This window comes from Idiotropiscis lumnitzeri, chromosome 16, assembly GCF_059441095.1.
Source record: "Idiotropiscis lumnitzeri isolate Australia: NSW breed Sydney's pygmy pipehorse chromosome 16, RoL_Ilum_1.0, whole genome shotgun sequence".
Taxonomy (NCBI): domain Eukaryota; kingdom Metazoa; phylum Chordata; class Actinopteri; order Syngnathiformes; family Syngnathidae; genus Idiotropiscis; species Idiotropiscis lumnitzeri.
Window position 1 is genome coordinate 8,536,966 of NC_142406.1, and position 24,849 is coordinate 8,561,814.

Here is a 24,849-nt window from a genome sequence, read left to right on the forward strand (position 1 = left end):
ATTTTCTTGTACGCTCCTCCTCCCAGGAACAAAAAACATTCAATTACTCAATTATTATTAAGATTCAGTTTAAGTGTATTTCAATAATGCTATACAATCAATCTCTATTGAGAATTGTAGTTTACTTTATGACACAAAACGCAGTGACCTGTCTTTCTTTAAAAAATATTGCACTTGAAAAACACCTAATTAAAAAATATACTAAATTGAATCAAAAGTAAACTAAAAAATGCATTAAAAATAAAACTTAACAAACTTGAAAAAAATAACAGAATTTATAAAAAAGTAAAAGTTGAAACTGATTATTATGACAAATCCCAAACTATTTAACCCTACGCGGAACCTTTGTCTACAAAACATTTTATGCACAATATCGAGGGAAAAGAAATGCTTGTAATTTAGCGACAGTCCCTGACGGCTGACTGGCCCCGCCCACTGGAAGGATGGAGCGAGATGGACAGGGAGGGAGACACCGGCTTACGACGTCAAAGGAGTACACGCACGCACACAAGCACGCACACGCACAACCACTACACACTGAACACACGCTCGGAGGATAGGACGGGAGAACCAACAGACTGCCAATTCCCTGCGGTCCACTGAAGGAAGCCGAAATATCCATCTGTCCCAACACATTCACGTCGGCCGACGAGACATTTACGTGATTTTTTTCGTCTTAGGAAATAACAGGAAAAAATCCCCGGAGCGTCACGCAAAAAGGGTGGAAAACTCGCTCCTTCCCGAATGAAGGGTTGTTAAATTTGCTTTCAAAAAAAGGATTTCAAGAGCCACCAGGATTCAAATGAACTGAATCGTTGAGACTGAACAAGTCAGAGGCGGAAGACAGGAAGACGTCCACTGTTTGCGTCGATTCTTTGCCAAGAGCAGCACCACAGGTAGGATTTCCAACTCTTTCTTTGTTATTGTTCGCTCGCAATTCAGTCCGAACGTGTGACATCAAGTCGTTGTTGTCAGTTTCTCTTGACAAAGACTCCCCAGCTGTGCTGACACACACACTGTCATGTTTCTGTAAAGGGATTAAATATTGTCCTTATTATTACACAGACATCACAATCTGTGAATATGGACGGTGGTATATTATCAGAATGTATTCCAAATGATCAGATCTTACATTTTCTGCATTTTTATTGCGACATATATATGTAAATTCAACATAAATGACAATTGTAGGGATAAATCTCACATTTACATATCTTCCCTACAATCATATGGTTCTCTTTTCACAGATTTGGTCGTAAAGCATCATAAATATGTACGATGCCAATATCTTATGATAGTATCCACCATTGTAATTCTAAATCAGTGTTGCTAATCTGCTCTACAGTATTTACAGTGAGTAGTATGAGCCTCTAGAAATGGAGATACACGCCGTCAAATGGTTGCAATTTCATCTATGTTTTTGTTAAACATCTTAAATTAATGCATACGCTTCCATCACATGTTGATTGTTGAAGTTCAAATCCATTGTTAAATTGCGTATGAAGGTAAAATCATTAAAAATAAATGCCATTCTCTAGATACTCCTTGAGCAAATGGAATGAGGGTTTACAATCGCTTTTGACTGAATTCTCCCATCTGCACCTCCATGCCCAACCTCCTGTTTGCACCTCCTGTGCCAGTGTGAAGTCAAGCCCACAGGCACCTCCTCACAGCCTCCGCTCAGTGTGTTTGTGTGTTTCTTGCTCCTCTACAGACTCTCAATGAAGGAGCCTGACGCAATCAAGCTCTTCATTGGGCAAATACCCCGAAATCTGGAGGAAAAGGACCTAAAGCCCATCTTTGAGCAATTCGGCAAGATTTATGAGCTGACGGTGATAAAGGACAAATACACAGGGATGCACAAAGGTGAGGGCGGTATTGAAGTTGGATGCACGGCATTCTGCGGATAAACACTCACTTTCGGTGGGCTAAACTGTCATGTCAGTTTATTTTTGTAGCTACCGACACAGATCACAACATTAGATACAGCTGCACATTCTAATAATGTGCCATTCAAGGTGTGTGTAAAAAAAAGTACTATAAAACAGAAAATATTGCTCGGCTTTTATTGACTGTCAAAAAGTATGAATTTAACACATACTGTAATATAGAAACTCAGATTTGTTTTTATTCAGGGTTTGTCAAACGGGGTGAAATATCTCGATAAATCTTAGCTCTTATGATGCACATTCTGAGTGAAAATGTATTTTTTTCATTATCATTATTTTACAACCGCACTGTAATCTCCAAATCTAGGATTACATATGAAAAACAAAAGAACACTATTAAATCTAAATCAAATACTTCAAAAGTCACAAAGGGCCACAATAGGAGGATGATAGAGCCACATCTGGCTCCTGAGCCGCAACTTGCAGACCCCCTTGTATGCGTCTTATGAAACACTTCAACAGGTTTCCGAGACAGCCACTCCACCACCTGGGTATAAACCCCTAAAGTAAATTCTACACCTTGCTATGATAGGCAGAGTAAAGCTGTTAGGTTAATGATTATCCTCGCCGTCATTCCGAATGCAAATCTCGGTGTGGAAAACAGAGGCTTCATATAAATTCACATAAACCATCAGTCACTTGGGAGACTTGTAGGCCAGGTGGTTTCGGTCCTCTAACACCTATGACACCTCCTCTGCATATATTTACATATTCATTATTGGTAGGAGCCCAAAAGGTTAATGAAGGCCGTTTTCTATTATGAGGGATGGCATGCGTTTATATCCGATGGCTTTATATTCAGTTGCCATGTGCTGATTTGTATGTAATCAAACCGCTGTTATTTTGGTCTTTGTTTCAACCGTTTGCCTTTTTTTTTTTTTATATGGACATAAGTATTCAACACACTTCTCGGTGTATTTATCAATCAATCAGGGGTTGCACGAGAGCCCTTAGCTTCCTTCAATCCTAATTTGGCATCTCACCTAGACAGACGCACTATGGAGTATTAAACTATCTTAAAGAAAAGGAAGGCCCTTTCTATTTGCAACTAGACTGGACTCAACTTTAACTGGATGGCAAGACAAATTGTGAGTGCCATGTTGGCCAACCAATGACAATTGGGAGCCTCGAAATGCAAATCCTGGAACATTCTCAAATCACAGATGGATGAGAATTATCGGCCCCAAATGGCCGAGACATTTGGTCGCCATACATTTTTTTGTATTTATTATTGTGGTCCATTTTTGTACGTTATGTTTTAAATAAATATGATGCAAAAGGGGATTTTTACAATATTATTTCATTCTTGTGTATTTTCTTATTACCTTGTAATGGTCATGATAAAATTGCCAAACCAAAAACTCATGACGATGACCTAAGCTACAGTAAGCCTGTATAGTTTAAAGTCTAGAAAATAATGTTTGGGCCTGTCTTCATCTATATAACATGACACGCTCAGTCCTGACATTCCACGTTGAGTAGCACACGAATTTGACATTCAAATGACATGAGTTAACATTTGCTGATCTTCCTCTACTTGTCCTCGTTTCCAGGATGTGCCTTCCTGACATACTGCGCACGTGAGTCGGCCCTCAAAGCCCAGAATGCACTGCACGAACAGAAGACACTGCCAGGGGTGAGTGGTGCCTTTGTTTTTTTAAGGCCATGCCAGCTCACATCCATGTAAAAAAACAAAGCAAACAAAAAAAAAAACCAACCACAAAAAAGACTCAGACAGTCCCAGAGTGACCAAATTTGACTTGCATGCCCCAACTTTAGCAGATAAGCGCCAATGAAAGGTCAAAGGAAGCTGCTCACCCACTTATGTTTCTCACGGGGATGCAAGCAACGTGCATCCATCCACTTCTTTCCCACAATGTCAGTGCCACGAGGCTTATGTTTCTCTCCTGTTCACCCCACTTTCATGTGTATCGCTTTCAACGTGGCACCTCATTCTGAATTTGAATCAAAGTAGCTGTATTAGCATAGCCAGGCAGCAGGTGTGCCAACATCTCCAGAGCTAAATATGACATGACAGCCACGTCTCTATAATAAGCCACTATATGAGAGATGAGGCGACAAGGCGAGGGATGACTGAGACGGAGCGCACACCCAACTTGCCGTTGCTTCCTCTTTTACTAACAAGACTTTATGCCCCCGCAACCAGTTCCTTTTTTTGTTATTTTGGTGGAAATTGGCATCGTTCAGTTCTTTTTTTAACCTTTCCTACTCTTGAATGTCCGTCCAAAGGCTTGTTCTATATCCGTTAAAATAAATGTACGTTCCTATTATGTTATCATTAGCATTTTCTGGTTTAGTAATATTTTATAAGATGGTGTCCTAAGAAAATTTACCGTCAAACTAAACATAAAACACAAAGAATTACACGTGTATCTAAAACAACTGCATAGCTTTGCCACAGGAAAGTCAGTTTAGCTGAATGCTAACAAGCAATGGAAAATGCCATTAACATGCTAACAGTTTGCATCAATAGTTGCGGTTTTAGAAGCGACATATATTTGAAAACAAACAGTGGCGCAACACATGTAGACAGACACTATATATATACTCACTGGCATATATTCTTTATCCTCTATCAAAACTGGCTAATAATAAAGGATCTTACTACATCATTCCACGGGTGCTGATCTGGGGTTGACTATACTATTTTTCTTTATTTGTGTCTCCATGACTGTATGAGTGTGCCCCCTGGTGGCCAAGGCAATAACATCCGATGGAGCAGCACAATGAATAGGATCGTAGCATTAAATCGGGATTACGTTGCAGTTATGTTAATACTTTGTTACATAGAGTGCTATTTTCTTTGTTAAGAAAGCACAAATATATTCTCGGCTCAGATGGATTTATGACTTGACTTCCACTTGAAATGTTATATCAGTATATTATTATAAAGGTAAGCCATTGCCTTTTTTGGTATTCTAGTGACAGTTTGACAGGGCAGGCTGCTAGTATGCTTGTGACAAAACTAATCCCATTGTTAGCGTGACAGTAGTGTGACCTTCATGACCTCTCCTAGGGGATCAGCAGGTCCCATGGCTAAAGTCCCCCCCCCCCCTCTCCCGCCACGTTTATCTTTTTTTCTCTAGCAGCCCAAAATCTCTTACCTCTATACTGTCCAGAACAAGCTTCTATGTTCACTAACCCCCAACCCCCCACTTTTTTTGTCTCTGCTTAAAAAGAGACAAAACCATCTTATTAGCTCCACACAGGCCAGACCTCCTCTGTCCTGCTCCCAGCTGCGGCGTAATTGTCATCTAATTGCACCTACACTGCCTAAGAATAATGGACTACGGCATCTCATGGCCAGGCCTGTGCAACAACAACGACCCAAAAAAAACCCAAACATGAATGCAATTACAGAACCGAGGGGAAACGCACACCTGATATATAGAATAAAAATATTGATACTGTGAGCTATGATTTAAAAGCTGTTCTTTTTGCTGGTAAATAAGAGAACATACTCCTCGCTATTTAACCGATTTAGAAAGGAATATGTAGTAATTTTACATTCAAATAATTGAAATTGTACACTCATTTACTACCATTGACGGCTTAAGACGTCATAATATGATCTCCAATCACAAGAATAGACAAATAAAAACTGCATTATTGCAAAAACTGAAATTTTCACTTCCATGTTAAGTCAAAGGGCAAAAAGACATTTGTAAATTCCTTTAACAGGGTATATTATTATTACCTATTATTTATGATAATTACCTCGCATAACATGTCATTGTATCGTTGCTTGAAAGTAAATTACACTAGAAAAAATTACCCTCACAGCAAGATAAACCATGCTCCTAATTATTCTTTACACTGCTTTAAAGCCAATTTAATTGCTCCCCCACTTGTATTTTACGGTCTTCATCATATGGTGGGGTTTAAGCATCATGCTTCCAATACGTTAGAGAGACCTGACACACCCCCACATGAGTACAAAAAGAAAGCAGAGGCTGACAGATGGCAAACAACAACACCTGGCCTTGTGTTTAATTTCAGGTGAGAGTGCGTGAATCTACAAGTGAGACAAAGAAAGCCTTGAAGTGCTGGATTCTGGACCCTTATCCGCGTCCTTTGACTCTAGACCACTCATTGTCAGCGTTGCAAACATACATTTATCCTACGTTAAGAGAAGCCATTATCGAGCAGTAATGCCATTTGTCACCGTTGAGCGAGCCGCTCGACCACATATTGTCTCATCTCTGCTCCATTAGAAACGTCACATATCGCCCTTCATCAAAAGTCACTTAGCTGAATTAATATTTGCAACAATGCCCCTCTCTTAATTTTCAACGCAATGACCATTTAATCACGTGAGAGGCGAGAACGTGTGTGTTTATGCGCGCAAAGGGGGGGGAAGGGAACGTGGGCAGGTGTTCACACTAACACAGTTTAATGAGGGATGTATTGCTTTTGTGTCTGTGTCTCTTTGCTTTTGTGTTGCGCGCATGCATCCCAAGTGAAGAGCACGCTCATTCATAGATAAGGGGAGATGGAGGTTGTATTATGGGATGGCTTTCTTCACGGTGAGGCTGCTGTCCATACGAGAGCGAAGAGCTGCATCCGAGTGGAACCTGTGACTAATTGTGACATGTAGTCAGCCATAAGCATCCAGACACAGCAGAGAGCGGAGGTGATGGGAAAAAAAAAAAAGCCAAATTATAGCAAAGCCTTTCTTGATGGCATGACCACGCCATATGACGTGATGATTTTTAAGGCATGATGTGAAAGTCAAGACAAGGCTGCGACATCAAAAAAAGGTCACTTGTCACTCTGCAGTGAATGCTGATTGGATTTATGAAGGTTGTACACGGGTGTGAATTCAAGTGAAATTGGGCACACAAAGGGGGTTGGCTATGCGCTGGAAATGATGAAACATTTGACAAAATGAACAGCGGGTTGCAGTATGGGTGACGGAGCGGTGGGTGGGGGGGTGGACGTGCATTGAGGCAGTGTGTTTATCAGCTTAAATACAGACATCTGTTACTGAGAAATAGTGTGTTTTAGGGGTGGGGGGTTGTTTGATTGTGTGTGCATGCAAGGGATTCACACAAAAGTGGGAGGGGGATGTGGTGGGAACTTTGGCATTCAGGCTGGTAATCTAAAGTGCGTGTGTCGACGCATTGCACGGTAGAATTATCATGGCATAAACACGGCCCAAATGAAAATGAGCGGAGTTATCTATACTCACATACTGTACTTCAGTGCGGGAAATCTGTCCAAAACTCTGTTCTGTTCCCTCTCTGCTTCACTGAGGCGAGTCAAACAGCAGCTGACATGAATATTTAACAATCTGAAGAGATGATAGTTTTTTCTTTTAATAAGTTTTTCTTGACGGTTTGTTTACAGGGTTGCACTAAAAATGCTACAACCAATACAGAGGAGTCTCTAAGGTTGAACAAAATCTGTTCCCGAACCTTCAGTTTGTTTGTGTTTGAAAATATTTTTCCCCATATGAAATAATCAAAAAAGACAAACAGAATAGGTCTCTACATTCATGAGCAATCTCAATCTTGCATGGCGTGAGGTGTAAACACTCTGCAGAGGTGGGTTAGACCCGGTGTTGGTAATTTTGCAGATGAGCACAAAGGGAGCCACAATGCCATTGTGGGATTGGCCAAGGCTTACTTCAATCATGGCCAATCAGAGCGGCTCCTCCGATTCGCTTTGAATGTGGCGCAATGGTCGCGCACTTGGGTCTCGACATGGACACTCTGAGACCATCCGAAATCAAATAAAAAAAAAAATGAATCAAAATAATATCACATTCAATTAATGAAAAAAAAAATTAAAAAAATAAAAGACGCTATAAGAACACCTCATGGAATTTTAATGCGTTCTTGCTCGTTACCTTTTACATGTAATGCTATTTAGCAACACCAATGAACATGCACTGAAAAAAAAAACCAGGTCTTAAATGTATTCAATTTCATCAAGTGGTTGCACAAAGTAGAAAAATAAATAGTCCTTCATATTTATTCATTCATTTATTGGATCGTAATATAAACTATATATTCTATGAATTTGATATTGTACTGTTTATTGTAATACAGATTAATCTATTGCTTGTGTATGGGAAAGAAAATACATGAGAAGAGGACCTTGAAACACATTTGAATATTAAATCGCGGCATTGACGAAAGAAAATTCACAATTAAATAGTTTTTCAAAATCGGGTGTATTTTGTGTACGTTGAAAAGTGTTCCTAATATTTAACAATGAAAGTTGATCTTTGCTGGTGGTGTGCCTTTTAAACCACTGACTGGCCTTGGATTGTCATCTGATTTTAACTGGGGAGTGAATGTTGATGTGCTTTAGACACAGTGATGCAGCAGCTTTGACTGACTCCAGTGATTGAATATTATCGAACTGTGCACTGACGAGCTGTCAGTCTGGTTGATATCTGGAGTTTGTCACAGAAGCCAGATTTATGGTGCTGCTCTTGTTTCTCCGTGTGTGTGTGTGTGTGTGTGTAGAACAATAACTGGAGCACTTATGCATCTCTTGCTTTCCCTTCTTCCATGCTTCATTCCAACTCTTCTCACAACCTCCCAACGGCGTATGTTTATCGCCTTTATCTTTGCATTTTCACATGTGAATATATCAATTTCCACCTGTGCCTTCTCTTTCTCCCTGGAGTGTGTCGACAAGGATGGAGACGCAAAAGCAGCAGAGACAGGAGAGGAAACGAGCAGGGAGGGAGGGGGAGGTGGCAGGTTGATTATGGTCGCAGGTCTCGTTGCCTGGAGACAGCTGGGACAAGGGATGCCAGGTTGCTAAGCGACCCGGCACGATGCAATGGCCAGCGCCGCTATGTGATGGAGCAGAGTGGAGGGAGGGCGAAGAAGGGAAATTGTCTTTGTGCCCCACAGCCCCACCCCTCTAAACACTCGCCCCAACCCACCCCCAAGTCTGCCTCGGTGCTGTAAATGTTCTCGAAAGAGCAAAGGAGATCCGGCGATATATTAGCCATTCACAAGCAAAATTGAAGAGAATGCAGGCGAGGAAGACGCAACCCAGGCGGAAAGAAGTGAGATTTTCATCCGCTCTCCCCCGTAAATAGAAAGGGAAGAAAAATTTCACCATTAATATAATCCACAAACACATTTCGGCTGCACACGAGGGTGAGAATGTATTTTATTCGGGAGCAAGCACCACTCCCTAGCACATATGGGCACCATTTGGTGATGACGGCGGGGGCTTTTATTATCAGAAACTATGATTTGATTGGATAATATATGGATTTAATATGGAATAATCCCTGTCAAATCCCCTATAGCATCACCGCGCATAAAAAAAAAATGTCGCTTCTGCCACATGTGGACTGAGCGTACTTATGAGAGGATGCCAAGAGAAAGATGGAGCATGTGTGTTTAGCCCTGTGATCGATGAATATAGAACATCATTGTGTGTGTGTGTGTGTGTGTGTAGTGCGCTGTGTGATGTTGATGAGGTCTCTGCACAATATTTTTTGTAAACAAGCCGTACAGCGGAGGGGAGAGGGAGAGCCAGCAACAGGAGGAGGAGGAGGGAAACGGTTGTAAAATGTGTTAGTGATGAAGGCTCCGAGGGAGAGCTGCTCTCAAGGCTAACATTCAACAGGCACAAATCTGTATGCTTCTCCCCCCGTGTCGTTCTTTTTCTTCCCCGCCCTCCCTTCCAACACGAATCGAATCCCTCCATCTCCCGATTCCCGACCCATAAACACCCTTTGTCCTCTTTGGTTTGTTTGTCTCTCATCTCCTTCGCGCGCTGTTTACCTGATCCGCCGGTGGTCCTCATCGCAGGTGTTGTCATGGCGATGGCCAATGCGAGTGAGGTAGTCATCCGAGCCCGGGGGCCGGTTGCCGTGCCGATCTGGAGTGGCTCAGCCTTGATGGCCTCCACTTCTCACTGTTGTCCCTCTTGTATATTTGGATTTGTATCTACCAGGCCCATCTGCTGCGCCGCCCTTATCTCTGCCATCGTGGCCTTCACTGTTTGTCTTTGTTGGCCGTTCAAACATGACACTGGAGATGACGATGTTGCACTGATCGGATCCCATTTGGACATACTTTTTTGTTTGTATTGTCTTTTTCATATGTCTATCAAGCCCACCACAATAGTTGTCTTTGGTGTTGCCAGTTTAGAGAGATTTTTTGTATTATTGTATTGGTCTGGAGTTTTTGGGGGGATGTTGATTTAAATGCTCATATAATCTTAGATACATTTCTATTTTTGTTTTTATTTTTCTAATTATAACAACATATGCCATAACTACACACGTAGCAGCTGATCAAATATGCTTTAGAAAAGCAGTAAAATCAGATCCATTTTTAACCATCTCGCTGTGCGGCCATTTTGTCACTTTCTGTCAATTGAAAATGACATCACAGTTGCTCGGGGCTCAGGTAACGACCAATCACAGTTCACCTGCATTCTGAAGCTGAAGCCTCATTGGTCGTTAACTGGGCCCTGAGCAACTGTGATGTCGTTTTCAGTCGAGAAAAAGTGACAAAATGGCCGCTGCATGAGATACTGCTACAAAATTTGTGGATTTTACTGCCTAACTCTTAATCCTCAAATGCAATATTAATCAAAATGCCGTGTTTTGACTAGCGTGGCTGCATAGAACATAATTCTTGTCAAGATTATATTTGGGTTGACTTCTCCTTTAATTATTACTCAACATAATTGAGGTCCGCAACTGTTTCAGTTTCTTACATGGGCTCTTCAGCCCACCTAAATCCCCAAAAGATGCTAATTCAATAAAAAAAAAATAATCCAACCTTTGGTAAAATATAAAAGTAAAGCAATCTGCTCAAAAGCAACAGCTACCTAGGAAGTGGGTTTGGAAACCAACACAGCATTTTTTTTTCATTTTATTTTATTTTTCTTAGAATAGTAGCCCATTTGAAAGTGTTATCACCTTCTGCATAATATATTAATTCATATATTTTAATTTTAACGACGTAGTATACATGATATATAAAGCTATATATACTGTATACCAGTGCATGTAGTACATAGGGATCATAAAATATTTGCTTTGTCATCATTGAAAGTCTCTTACTGGCAACAGACCTCTACCAATTGCAATCTATTTGTGCAAAGCAAACATCAGCTAATTAAATCTGCCAAACCCCAAAAAAATCCAATAACCTTAAATTGCTTTATGCATATTTAACTAACTATAAATTATAGTAAAATTGGCCAATGCATCAGAAACTATTCCATCTTCAAATGCATTATTTGAAAGTCGTAATTGTCTAAAATGCAGTGACTGAGTATAAGATCATTTGTGTTTGCTAAAAAATTTAGTCTGATGTTCGAGAGTGCATAGACAGGAGAGATGTTATCTCTGTATGGGCAGCGGTCTTGACAGGTTGCCGACGCTGTATCTGTGGCAGCCACCAGTATTTCCACATATTACTATAACGTCCCTTGTCATGGCTTTAAGTGGCGCAGCACAAACAGAATCTGAGGTAATTGACGTCGAAGCAAACAGTGGGCAGGGAGACAATTGGTGAAAGCTTTTAAGATCCCACCAACAACAACGCCGCATGCAGCTTCATTGAAATTCACCACATCGGTCTGTGACTATTCAGATAGGCATGGAATAAGCACAAAGGCCACAATGGCAGGTGCCTCGTACAAAGAAAACGAAAAGTTTATTTGACATGTGTGGTTGACAGAGCGGGGAGGAAAAACGTGTTAAAAAAAACTGAAGATGGTGAACGTGTGGGAGCATTTCAGCCTGAAATACGCACGTGTTGCGGAATCATTGTCACACGGAGTATGCGCTCCACCGGAGATGCCGCACTCGGTCAATTTTGCCTCTAGCCTCTGCTTCTTTATCCCGATATTAATGATAATGCACCCTGTGTAGCACTTGGTGTCTGTTAATTATATGGCTACTATAAAATTGTGGCGAATATATAAATTGTGCATGATACGCTAACCATTTCGCCTGCAACACGTATCACTCCGGATATTAAAAAATAAAATAAAATGATTGGTGAAATTGCTTTAACAGGTTGAAAGCAAAGGAAAATATTTCCAATGGATTTGACAATGCAATAATTCCAGGGCCGTAGCTAGTGTTTTTGATGCACAAGGCAAACATACAGAGAGTCCCCCACCCCACACATCTTAAATTAGCCGACTAATATTTAACAATTCAATCTTGCAGGTGTTTATAAAAGCAAGGATGAACAATGACCGCCAACATTTAATACTTGTAATTTCTGTCATTTTAAGACTTTACCCCGACTGCAACTTTCCCCTCCCGACTAATTGGTGCAATCAATGGGACCCCCCTTAGTGAGGAGACATAGGGGCCCCCTTGCAGCAGGTGTTAGTGTTATTTCAACGTGGAGTCAAGAGCAGTTGTGCATGCAGGTCCTGGAGGCCCAAAGCGATCAATAGTGTCTCCTGGTGACCGATCACAGCAGATTAATCAGTGACACAAGATCAGTGAGTGGTTGAAATGTCACCAGCTCCATAATTAAGACCTTCATTAAGCCACGGTTAACAGAGTGGCACTCACTGCTACATGCGTAACTCCCCCCAACCCCCTCAACACAAACACAGTTCTCACACATCACCATCCTCCTGCCTTGTCTCCATATGCTCCATTCTATCCCTCAATCTGCACTTCTCCCTTTAACCCCCCCCCCCCTGCTGTTTTCTTTTTTCCTTTTAGCGCAACACCCACTTCCCTTTTTTTTTTGTGCTCCTCATATTTGATAGACACTCATGTGTGCAATTTCATACAGGGCTTGGCTAAATAAAAGAAGAGTCAGTTATGGAGGGGGGGGGGGGAATCATTTCAGCATCTTGTCACTTGATGAAAAGCAAGTTTAATCCTGTGTTGTTGTGCTAGCCCCCTTTTCGCACAATCTTTCATTTCCACCCCCCACCCCCCCTTTAACCCTGTACGCCTCATCTCTGCCTCTCTGTTAGGCTCAGAATATCTTGGCTGCGCTCTGATGCTGCATGCTCCTGTAATCCAGATTAGCCGACGAGTGTTCTTAATCTCATCACTTGCCCAATCCTGTGTGGGTGGGTGTGCTTTTCCTGGTTTTGGCGCGATAGGGGCGGAAGGAACGATAGATTTGGGATTAGAGTGGATTCTGAGAGAGAGTCACTGGAGAGAAGGTAAAGCGGAAGAGCCTTAAATAACGTACTCATGGGGACACTTCATTAGGTACACCTAATGACATCTAATGTCTGAGCTGTGCCGCTGCAATTTGATTGAAATCATTACAGAGGTAGACTTTTTCTAGTCTTACCCTTTTCATATAGCTAAAAATGAAAATAATAATATACCATCTCCATAACTGCCAACTACAGCCCCAATAACAAATACATACAGTAAACTATCAAATAAATATCACTTTCTTTGTAAATACAAAATCATCAATACACCCCATAAATTGTTTATTATTAAATCCAATATATATTTACCTAATGTGGCCTGGACTGGAGGGCTATATTAAAAACATTTAAATAAAACATACAATGAAGGAACACAATGAGAAGACTAATGACAAAATACAACCATCACTGACACAGATTTTTTTTTTTTTGTGTATTCAATAATTGTATTTTTCTTATTTTTCTTGGAGCAGAGAAACTGACTGCATCACGTGTTTGTTTCCAGATGAACCGTCCAATCCAGGTGAAGCCAGCCGATAGTGAGAGTAGAGGGGGTAAGAGACACCAGTGCCCACCCACAACACACACACACACACACAAAAACACACACGCTCACACACTTGTTCGAACCGCACTTGATACCGACATCTATCCCTTTATCGGATTAGCAGCAATAACACAAGTTGAGTTAAAATATAATTTGTTGATCATAAGAAATTTACTATTGAATATAAAGTGGTAGCGCAAGTTAGAAAGTCACTTTGCACCAAGAATTGTAAATTGAGGTAACTTTTCCTATGTCAATGAATGGAAATGTGATGAATCCGTTCCACTCCTTTAATTATCTTGAAATTATTCAAATTTTATTTGGTGTGTGGTTGAAAATAAATAAAGAACAATGTAAAAACATGTGAAAATATACTTTCGTGGAAAGAAATAACACCGCAAACAAGAAAAGAACAGCTTCTCCATTGAAAAATTGTTTTCTTTAAAAAAATAACTACTCGGATGTTTATTCTAATATATTTATTTTTTTGACAAAAAAAAAACAAAAACAATAAAACAACAGAGAAACTTTGCAGGTGACATAATGAAGCTCGTACATAACTAGAGGCATCTTTTCTACAAAAATGCTGTGCCACACTGAAAGATTGTTCATAACTTGAGGTTCCATTGTCATGTAACTATAAATCATAGACACACACACACACACACACAAAATAAATAAAAGCAGGTATGTAATATGTGCTATAATATAGTTGCAAGTTTTTCCTTTTTTTTGTGTAGGCCATTTGGACTCAATTCCCACTCAATGACAGTGTGTGTGACTATATTCACTGTCAAGAAATGTAGTTAGATTGCGTAGATGTACCCAATACTGTGGGTCGGTGTGTGTATTCTGACATTTTAGGTCGCTTTCGATGTCACATTTTCACCCAAAAACACGTTATCGGTTGTGAGCGACAGCTGAATTCCATTCATCTGCTTCAGTTTCAGCTTCCCTTATGCTGACTCACTGTCACATTACCGGGATGCAACCACAGAGCCACCTTCTGCTTTTCCTTGCTTTGACAAAATACCGCAAGTCAATATACTGTACTATAGCATTTTGTAATATCTCTTGGAACCATTTTCACAAGGTTAAATCCAATTTTTTTGCACTGTACACTAACAATGGCAGCTGCGGTGTGCAACCCTAGTGGGGAATGAGCCAAAACATGTAGGCACGTGACGTCACTATTGGAAGAAAAATGTCTGTCAAATCTCAAGAGTCACTGCCAGATGCTATTAATGTGTTTTGATGTGCATTTGCGTTACTGCACTCTGGTGGTGATTTTAGGTATTGCAGGTGGCCACAACATTAGGTACACTTTCACAATACAGTATAATACTTTATTCTAATTTTCAGTTTTGACTGAGTAACCGTAATAATGTAATAATGATCTAATAAAATCTAATAATACCTAAAAAACATTATTTATTTATTTTGCTGCCACAATAAGGCAATCAAAACGGAGAATTAATTTGTAAATTGCTCTCCCATCCTTTCTCATTTACTCTGTCCAGCTCCCACTCATATTATCTATTTTTATTGCTGTGTTTTATCCCTCTCCTCAATCCTGATGCCCTCCTTCTTCCTTAGAAGACAGGAAGCTGTTTGTGGGCATGCTGGGAAAGCAGCAGACGGACCCTGATGTGAGAAAAATGTTTGAACCCTTTGGCAGCATCGAGGAGTGCACGGTGCTCCGCGGGCCCGACGGTACCAGCAAAGGTAACCACTCCCAAATCTGAGACGGGCACATGCTGAGCAAAGAAATTACATTTAACCGTTTGCTATTTCAAAACACATAAAATGTGATATCCTTTCAGTTTACGATGTGAAATAAACGGATGGCAGCTTTCGAGTGACTTCTGAGCTACTGCTCGACTATTAACCCTTCAGCACTTTTGCCCTCGCATGAATGCGAGTGACTATTGTGCGTAACAATGCTAATGATATTTGCCATGTAAATCAAAGTGCGACGACAGTTCAAACATAGACGCAAGGTTTTCCTGCGTCTGTTGCCTGAGGCATGACTAATGGTGCAATAGGTTTTATGGGTCATTGCTAATGACGCGAGTGGCGCTTTACAGGCTGTGATTGATGAAGCAATGAATGTTTCCTGGACCATGTTTAATGATACCAAGGTTACTGATGAAGCGCTCGAATTAAAGGCGGCGCCAGATGTATTTTTAAATGGACGTATCGAGTGTGTGTGAGGCCACGCTTTAACGGTGTGTCGTCCCGTCTAGGGTGTGCATTTGTAAAGTTCCAGAACAACGTAGAGGCCCAGGCTGCTATCAACGCCCTGCATGGGAGTCGTACTCTACCAGTGAGTTCTGCACACACACGTGCGTACATTCACACGATTGACATTTTAAACATTGTGTGTCAGTGGAACCTTCAAAAAAAGTATGGTAGGTATGTTAGCTTCCTCCCACAATTCAAAACACGCACTCCCTCTTATAACTGGGTTGTGGCTGTTTTTGGAATTAACCAGAGCTGGGCAGTACGTCTCGGGGGTGGAACGGTCCGGCCCTCCAGCCCGGTCGGACGCCCATTTTGGGGTCGGGGGCCGAGAATTTTTATCAATAAGGCCGGAGGGTCGAGGCCGGAACCATACCGAGATAGCGGCCGCAGGGCGGGGACTGACTTGCAAAAAAGGGTCAAGTGCCCTGCTCTGCAAACTAGCATGTGGAACTGGAGCAAAAATGTCTCACCATGGTTTCATGGGCATATAACCAAATCCCCAAACATATGTGGTAAATTGTGTTATGGTTTATGGACAGTTCCAAATAGCAGTCAGTATTGGCACAAAACCTGATTCAAACATCTGAACATTAAATAGTAGCACTTATTTAACTTATTTGATATGAGTTTCATTGTGATTGTTTAATTCTGAACATAGCCACATCCCAGTTTTAGGAGGGTGTGCACAGTTATGCAACCACATTATTTCAAGAATCTTTATTAAAATGGGTTCTGCAGGTTACAGGTCACATTAATAGTGTTTTTTTATGATTTATATTGGTCTCATTTTGTTATGCTTGTGAGTACTGTCACATAATCAGCCTGTTGGGATTTTTTTTTCTTCTTTTCCTTTTAGGGAGCTTCATCCAGTCTGGTTGTTAAATTTGCCGATTCGGAGAAGGAGCGGGGGCTTCGGCGAATGCAGCAGGTGGCCTCTCAGCTGGGAGTCATCAGTCCCATGACCCTGCACCTCGGGGCCTACAACGCCTACACGCAAGCTGTGAGAAACACACATGCATGCACACACACACACACACTCAAGAGTTTCTTTTCTCACTTTTAAAAGAATTGAAGTTTTCCAGTGAGAGCAAATGAGTTCACTAGCGCTGATGCAAGAGCTGTCTCTGTCTGCCTTTTTCAAGACAATAATGCTCATTTTTTATGGCGAGGAATTGTTTTTGAAAATTGAATGTCAATACATTTTGCAAGTGGGCAGGATGTTGCATTGCAGTGCTATTTCTATCAACTTTACTTTACTACAGGTATGGGCCAGATTAAAAATGTAGTTCAGGTTGACAATATTATTACAAAATTAAATGAATTATTTTTTTCTTTTTTAATTGAATACTTTCTCATAACATTTGCTCCTCCTATTTACCCAAACCCCAAAAATTGCCTCATTTTGGCCTCCTGTCATTGCCAACCTCTTCAATCTCCAGCTGATGCAACAACAGGCACTGGTAGCCCAGTCAGCCTACCTCTCTCCTGTTGCCACGGTGGCGGCCGTTCAGATGCAACAACTGGCTGCCCTCAACCCCAGCAGCATTATCGCCACACCGATCGCATCCATCACCCCGTCCTCAGGTAAACCAAACACGCCTGGTATGTCCATTCATGCATGATTAGATTTCTGCTTGAAATATGACAGATGCACAAAGAGAGTTAGACCTGTGATGACAAAACAAGCAAAACAAAGGATCTCATTTCATTTTCCATGTAAATACTGTTATGTAGCCAAACTAAAACTATATTCCGTGGCAATGTAGGATGCTTAACAAAAAAGATTAGATGTTTATGTCACAACTGCCAAACACCATTGGATAAAAATCATTATTTACTTTTTTTGTAATGGTTCATACACCAGTCTTCTCTGTACTGGTGTATTTTTTAATCAGAAATAAGGATTTTTTTTAATTGTACATTATAATTAGTCTACTAATATTATCCATGGGTTATAAAATTAACATTTCCTCAACAATTCAAATAAATGTTGAAGCATATCATTCGTCCTTGATTACGATGTCAAATTATCATAATTGCCGGCATTGAGCAGAAAAAAAGTGAGATTTAATGTTGAGATAGATTAATTTCATTTTTAAAAAAAAAAAAAAAAAGGTGGAACTTTGTTTTTAATTCTTCATTCCTGTTCAAAACAGTGAAATGTTGTGTAAAATTGAAAAAGTTCCCCTTAAAACATTCAATGACGCTGGAGGGACTCTTGGCAGACGATCTACTAAATTTGTTCAGTACCTGTCCGTATGAATCATAACAGCAAGGCCCGAATTGGCATTAAAATGTCACTGGCATGAAAAGTCTTACAAAATGTTAACACATGAGAAGTGGGATTTTATGATTGTCAAATACATTTACATCCTTATAAAAAATATTTACCGAATGACTTACGTGGCGCAACCAATCAAGACAGCGGAACCAACAAAACAGTGACGTGGTTTTTGTGGGGCAACTTTGGAAAACACGGGACATTGGGAACATTGTGAAATTGGTCTTTAAGTTAATGTCAGATGGAATTAAAAAGTTTAAAAGGTCTTGAAGTTAACTTGCTTGAACTGAAGGAACCCTGTAACAATACTGATTACTGAATAATACAATTATATTTTTTATGAATTTTTCAATTCCAAATGTATGTTAAATATTACACTGAATGAAATGACGATTCATGTCCCAAAGTTTTTGTGTTTTGAAGATTCCTCAAGCTTGTATTTTCCATTCATGTACTGTTTGATTCAGGCAACTATTATTCACAGCGCTCCTGTAAGATGTACTCAATCAATTATTTACGAGATAATTACCGCTATGTGCCAAAATGTTATATTGCTTTTTAAACGTGCACGCTTTTACTGTGAAATGACATCAAAGACATCATTTTGTAGATGACTCTAAATGAGTAAATGTGCGATTTAATTATCAATCTCATAAACTCATTTACTGCCATTGACGGCTAAAGACGTCAAAGATCCATTTTTTTTGTTACCCAGCAAGTAGTGAATGAGTTAATAGCTGCAAGGACTCAAAGTTTAGCTTCAAGCCAGTTTTATGTTCTTCCCTAAAATTCACAACTGGCTGCATTTGACATTTGACTTCCTGTTCCTTATGCAAATGTAGTATTTAGATAACTGATTTGCTGTCTGCAGGTACTAGCACTCCACCCTCCATTGCCGCCACACCTGTTCCTGCTCTGCCCCCACCAATCGCAGTGAGCAGCTACCCCTCCGTGGCAGCACCACCCAACGGCCAATCAGCAACTGAGGCCTTGTACACCAACGGAGTCCATGCTTATCAAGGTATTGCATGACCAAAGCAACCCCTCCGCCTCTGCTCTCAGTTTAATTAAGAGCGAATGGAACAAAGCGAGCGTGTTGATGCGCATAAAGCGATTGGTGATGATGTTTTTGTGTCACAGCTCAGAGTCCTGTGCTGGACCCCCTGCAGCAAGCTTACACAGGCATGCAGCACTATACAGGTGAGACTCAGTCAGCATTCGTTTAACAGGTGCTTAATGTGGAACTTGGAATGTTCCCATATTATGTCTCGGATGTGATTAATGTTAGTGTACTTCCTGTTCTGCGGTTTTTATAATGCAGTATACATCATCCGTGAGAAACTAACGTTGAGTATTTACTTACTGATTAAAGCAGGGGTGGGCAAACTTTATGATTGACGGGCTGGGTTCGAAAATTTGACAGCAGATGGATGGAATGTTTTGGTAAGCTCACCTCATCGGAGAAAAAAATACATTTAATTTGAAATTAAAGTGAACAAAAGCATTACAACAATATACATGTCTTTGAAAAAACACAGTATTTAGAAAATAAGACATCAACTAGGTTTATTCATTTCATTTTTTTCAAGTTCAGCGGGCCGGATTAAATCGTTTAACGGGCCGCATGTGGCCCCCGGGCCGTAGTTTACCCACGCCTGGATTAAAGAAATACATTTCTAATTACAAAAAGGGTTATTTGAGTCTTTCAAATGTACAATGCTCTTCTCTCCCACCCAAATATGAAATATCAACATTCTAGCTCTCCCTCCCTTTTTCCACAGGATGTGTGACCTGAATACAAAAACCTCTTATGTAACGTCGTAAAAGACTGCCAAACAACCTGCGCGTTGCCCCATTTCCAGCAAACTTTCACTGTTTTAAAGTAGACATCAAAATTGTCATTTTCTTGTAATTGTTTTTTTTTATTTTTTAAACAAGGGATCACATTCAAGTGAGTGTTCACTCTTAACACTCACTACTGAATGCCATATCAATGTTACAAATGTTTTTTTTTTTTTTTGGTTGCAGTTAAGTTTGTTATAATTGCTTGATTTTTTTTTCTTTCTTACACACAGCCACCTATCCTGCTGCCTACAGCTTGGTGGGGCAGCCGTTCCCCCACCAGCCCACCCTGGTAGCTCAGCAGCCGCAGCAGCCGCAGCAGCTACAGCAACGTGAAGGTAAATTTTAAAACGAGTGTGTGAATGGAAAATAATCGCGTTGGACAACACGTCATTTGGTACGGATTATCATTGTGCAAACAATGATCCAGTGCTGCTTCTTTATCAGTTTCTCTTCTGTACCTTGGTTTACATAATGATTACAAATGCGAACGTATCGGTAATGTGTTGAGGTGCAATCTAATTGTAGCATATGTTTCAATTTACACTACATGGAGTATATTTCAGAGTGGAGTGGATGATTTGACCTCTCTCATTGTGTCAAGGTCCTGAAGGCTGCAACATCTTCATCTACCACCTGCCTCAGGAGTTCACCGATTCTGAGATCCTGCAAATGTTCCTGCCCTTTGGAAATGTCATCTCGGCCAAGGTCTTTGTTGACCGTGCCACCAACCAAAGCAAATGCTTCGGTGAGCAACAGTGGTGCTGATAACTATTATTCCGATCATTGTTGTAAACCGTGTGGTATTTAGAAACAAAAAGACAGCTCTGATGAATGCTGAATGTGGGCTCAAAACTGTCCGCAATATATTTTTTCTATTTACTGGAAAAACATTTGTTTGAAAATATATTATTTTTAAAAAAAAAGGGTTGTTTGCGCCGTTGCGGGTGTGAACACAACTGACTTCATTCGCCGCCAATCAATGTGGTTCCACCGATTCTGTTTAGATGTGGCACACTCACATCTATGAGTGGAAACGGACACACAGAATCGTGCATGACTGGAGAATTTTCTCTGCTCTCGGCAGGTGTAGCAACAGTCACCGTAAGCGCGTACCGTCGTTAAATATAGAATGAGCTAGCGATAACCGGCTGCAACTAAAATATGTCCATGGACCTTATGTATCTTTCCCTCAATTATTGCAATTTGTAGTTGATCGTTTGTTGTTGTCGTTTCTCTTTCTTAGGTTTTGTGAGTTTTGACAACCCATCCAGCGCTCAGACTGCCATCCAAGCCATGAATGGCTTCCAGATAGGCATGAAGAGACTGAAGGTGCAACTGAAGCGGCCCAAGGATGCCAACAGACCTTATTGAAGGAGGTGAGCTTCAAATGAGGATATGGGATAGACAGCAGCTAAATGCGTGAGAAGATTAGCGATTGAGCGACTGTAAACGAGAGCTCAGTTCTTCTTAGGTGGCTGATTTTCATGTGGAACATGTCAGTAATCTACAGTAGATTAACTTTAATGAGGTGCAACACTCCGTCTTTTATGGATACATTACAGGCATCAGTTATAATGTTTTAAAGTCCTCTTTTTTTTTTTTTTTTTTTTTTTACAGCAAGTAGCTGCAATGTTAGCGATGTAGAATATATTTAGATCACATATCCTGTTTTAACAAGTGTTCTGTCACAGCTTTGATTGAAACTGCTGTCAGTCATTAATTTTTCTTTGACCTTTCATTTATTGTTTTTGTGCTGTGCCATATGCCATTTTTTCCTGAAACAAAATCATCACACCACTCTCAAGACTGTCCCGTCTACATACATAAATCGTGGAGACGTGCGTCGCTATGGCTACGGTTGCTTAGCAACCACTAAAACCTCCCCCTTCCTTCTCACTGCGTCGTAAGTTAATTGGCCTGTGTTGGTTGCTGTGGCGATATTGCCTGTGATGGTTGCCATTAGCAATTTTTCTTTTGGGGCCGTTGCCTTGATTCACCATGCTCAACTGCATGGCGGGTTACTGTGGCGACCGTGAACTGTGTTTGGTGCGTTGTGAGTTTCCTCTTATTATTTTGTCGTGGTTTCAATCCTTGCAAACACTGATCGATAAAAAGTCACTTTACCTCAGCATCTGTAAGTAACTGATTATCATGACATGTTTTTTTTATTTTTTATTGCTGTTTTAATCCTCCAAATTTAAAAACAAACCAAATGGTCAATTAAATATGGACGTAACACAAGTTTTGTCCTTTTTTTTTTTTATTTATTAGTTGCCTTTTTTTTTTTATCTGTCATGATTATCATTCTTACACTTTCCCTTTGTTTAGTTGGATGGTGTGGTAGTTTTCCGTGAAGTCGTGAGGGGTTTTTTTGTTTGGTTGTAACTCAATTCCATGTGACTTTGTGCCTGATCTTTGGTTGTTGTTTGTGACACTGGAAATGTAATATTTTAAATATGAAATATTTAACTCTAAAGTACATAAATAGTGGACAGGATGATGTCTGTGTATGATGGTAGGTGTGTTTGTGTCGGTGTGAGATGATGTGGAATTTGGAGTGTAAATGTCTATATGAAAGATATAATAAGGATAATAACAATTGTGTGTCTATTTTTGAAACACGAACATGACTTTTGAAAGAATTGGGTTGATATGTTTGGTTCCTGTGACATGTGCTGCTGGCAGAGGAACTATATTCCTCTTTAGGAATTCTGGGGACCAAAAACATACAAGCAATTTTCCATAACTGTGGTTATCTGTAATTCGTAATCTATATCATGCTCATGGAAACAGTGTATCTGCAAAGCACCATCACACATTACATTTCATAGCTAATATTTAAAATGAATTTTCTCCTGAGTGAAAAAGTCAACTTTATTGTCCAAATACCAAATTCATAGATGATACGTCCATCACAGCTCATCATTAAACTAGTCTCAAATCAAACCTATTCCCAAGTGTCTTATAAAAGGTCTCTGACATTGTTTTGTTTTTTTTTTGTTTTGTTTTTTTCAGAAATAGGCAGATTTACTTGTCTGTTTAATTTGAGGCAGGACCTCCAAAGAATCAACTATTTTTATACAAGCAAAAAGTCCATTTTCAATGTATCCCCTTTAAAGGGGAACTAAACCTAAAAAATATATTCTATTTGCAATATGTTGAATGTGCCATCACCAGTCTAAGCATGGTATTTTTATTAATATTTAATTTGTTGAATATGATTTAAGCAGTCAAATTCACCTGTTTTTGTACATCTTAGAGGGCGGCCATTTTGTCATTTCCGTCGACTGGAAATGACATCACAGTTGCTCAGGATTCAGGTAAACGACCAATCACGGCTCACCTCTTTCTGATGCTGCACCATGATTGGTTGTTATCTGACCCCGAGGTGGTTAAAAAAACTGTTGGATTTTGCTGCTTAATTTATATTCCACAAATGCAATATGATTATCATTGCCTAGAACACATTCTTGTTGATTTCCCCCCTTTAAGAATGTCAGATAAATATAACACATAAACATTTATTGTAAAAAAAACAACAAAAAAAACAGTAATAATCATAAAATTAAATAAATTGCATAGAACGAGGAGTGGCTCACAATAAGTGGCAACAAACAACAAGTGACTTTTAAGATTTGCTCCTGTTTTTAAAAATGTTTATAACAGATGTATGCAGATGCTGTTTTGAGCAACCATCATGTGGTGGATGATATGACTTTTAAAAATCTAACTGTCCATAAAATATAGAAAAACATTGACATCAGTGCCCACCAGAATTCCTATTGTGCATGTTCTGAATTAATTTGCCTGGCAAAAAGATGAAAAAACGACTTTTGTCCAAGCGTGCACACACTTGCAGCACTATGACTGCCACTGTTTGAGTTGCATGGACATTAGAATTGAATAGTGATACACCCTTGCAACGTCAGTGCAAGCAGTGGGTATTGACTGCAGTTATTTTTTTTAATGAAATATATGAATTTGGACTTAATTCATGTGCTTTAAATGTTTCGTCTTTTCTCTCTTTTGTACCTCTAGGACAATTTAGGAGTTCAATCAAGAAAACCACCTCGGGATGTCCCAGCCTTGTTTGGTTGTTTGACCAACCATAATAGCACATAGGAGCAACACCACCCACACACACGCACACGCACACACACACACTCACACACACACTCACACAAAAAGACAGTATGACATTATTTAAATACACTTACTCAAACATGAGCAACTGCAGTAATATCATTAACAAATACAACGGCTGCATTAGTATCAGAAGTGCTCCAAGAGTTCCTATCATTCCATAGCTGGATTCATTTATACGATGTACATAATATGTCAGCAACAAGTTCTAACTTACATGTTTAAAAAAAAAAAAAAAGAAGAAGAAGAAGCATATCACTTATGTGATTCTACTGAACAGGGTCCTGCTGTATAGTGTGATTTGTGATCTAGAAGGTCGGCTCTACACAGTCGGAAGGGAAAAGAAAATATATTGTGTATCATTACCACTGGTAATTTTGTTATGTAGAAGTAGTTTGATTATTTATACGTAAATTAAAATCATGGTTCTTAAGCAGGAAGAGAATTGAATGAGTTTCCTCACATTGTACATACCTTAGTTGGGGTGGGAGCGGGGCTCGAAGGATGAGGAAAAGCATCTTCAAAATATCTGCTGCCACTACTTTTCAACGTTACCAAGTGGAAAAACATGGGTTGGGATTTTTCTATCTTTGTTTTTTTTACATTTTATTTATTTGGTAATGAATTTGATGGGTTGGGATGTCTTTTGTTTTTATTTATTTGAAGAATAAAGAGGACTC

The 24,849-nt window shown here is 39.9% G+C and overlaps 1 protein-coding gene across 4 annotated transcripts; it reads left to right on the forward strand.

Moving 5' to 3' along the window:
• The first annotated feature begins 489 nt into the window (after positions 1 to 489).
• On the forward strand, positions 490 to 24,202 carry celf3a (cugbp, Elav-like family member 3a). 4 transcript variants are annotated; one of them, XR_015846857.1, is made up of 15 exons: positions 490 to 896; positions 1,715 to 1,866; positions 3,503 to 3,585; positions 13,615 to 13,663; positions 15,253 to 15,381; positions 15,903 to 15,982; positions 16,757 to 16,900; positions 17,340 to 17,484; positions 19,053 to 19,202; positions 19,322 to 19,381; positions 20,257 to 20,361; positions 20,628 to 20,771; positions 21,270 to 21,402; positions 21,832 to 21,929; positions 24,065 to 24,202. XR_015846857.1 is itself a non-coding variant. In XM_088318538.1 (14 exons), exons 2-13 carry the CDS (start codon positions 1,722 to 1,724, stop codon positions 21,395 to 21,397), a joined length of 1,359 nt encoding a protein of 452 aa, XP_088174664.1. In that variant the 5' UTR covers positions 490 to 896; positions 1,715 to 1,721; the 3' UTR covers positions 21,398 to 21,402; positions 24,065 to 24,202. The 4 variants fall into 4 exon arrangements, 3 of the variants coding, with proteins under 3 accessions (XP_088174664.1, XP_088174663.1, XP_088174666.1); XM_088318538.1 differs by lacking the exon at positions 21,832 to 21,929 and having other exon boundaries at positions 15,256 to 15,381; XM_088318537.1 differs by lacking the exon at positions 21,832 to 21,929 and having other exon boundaries at positions 491 to 896.
• Positions 24,203 to 24,849: the final 647 nt, after the last annotated feature.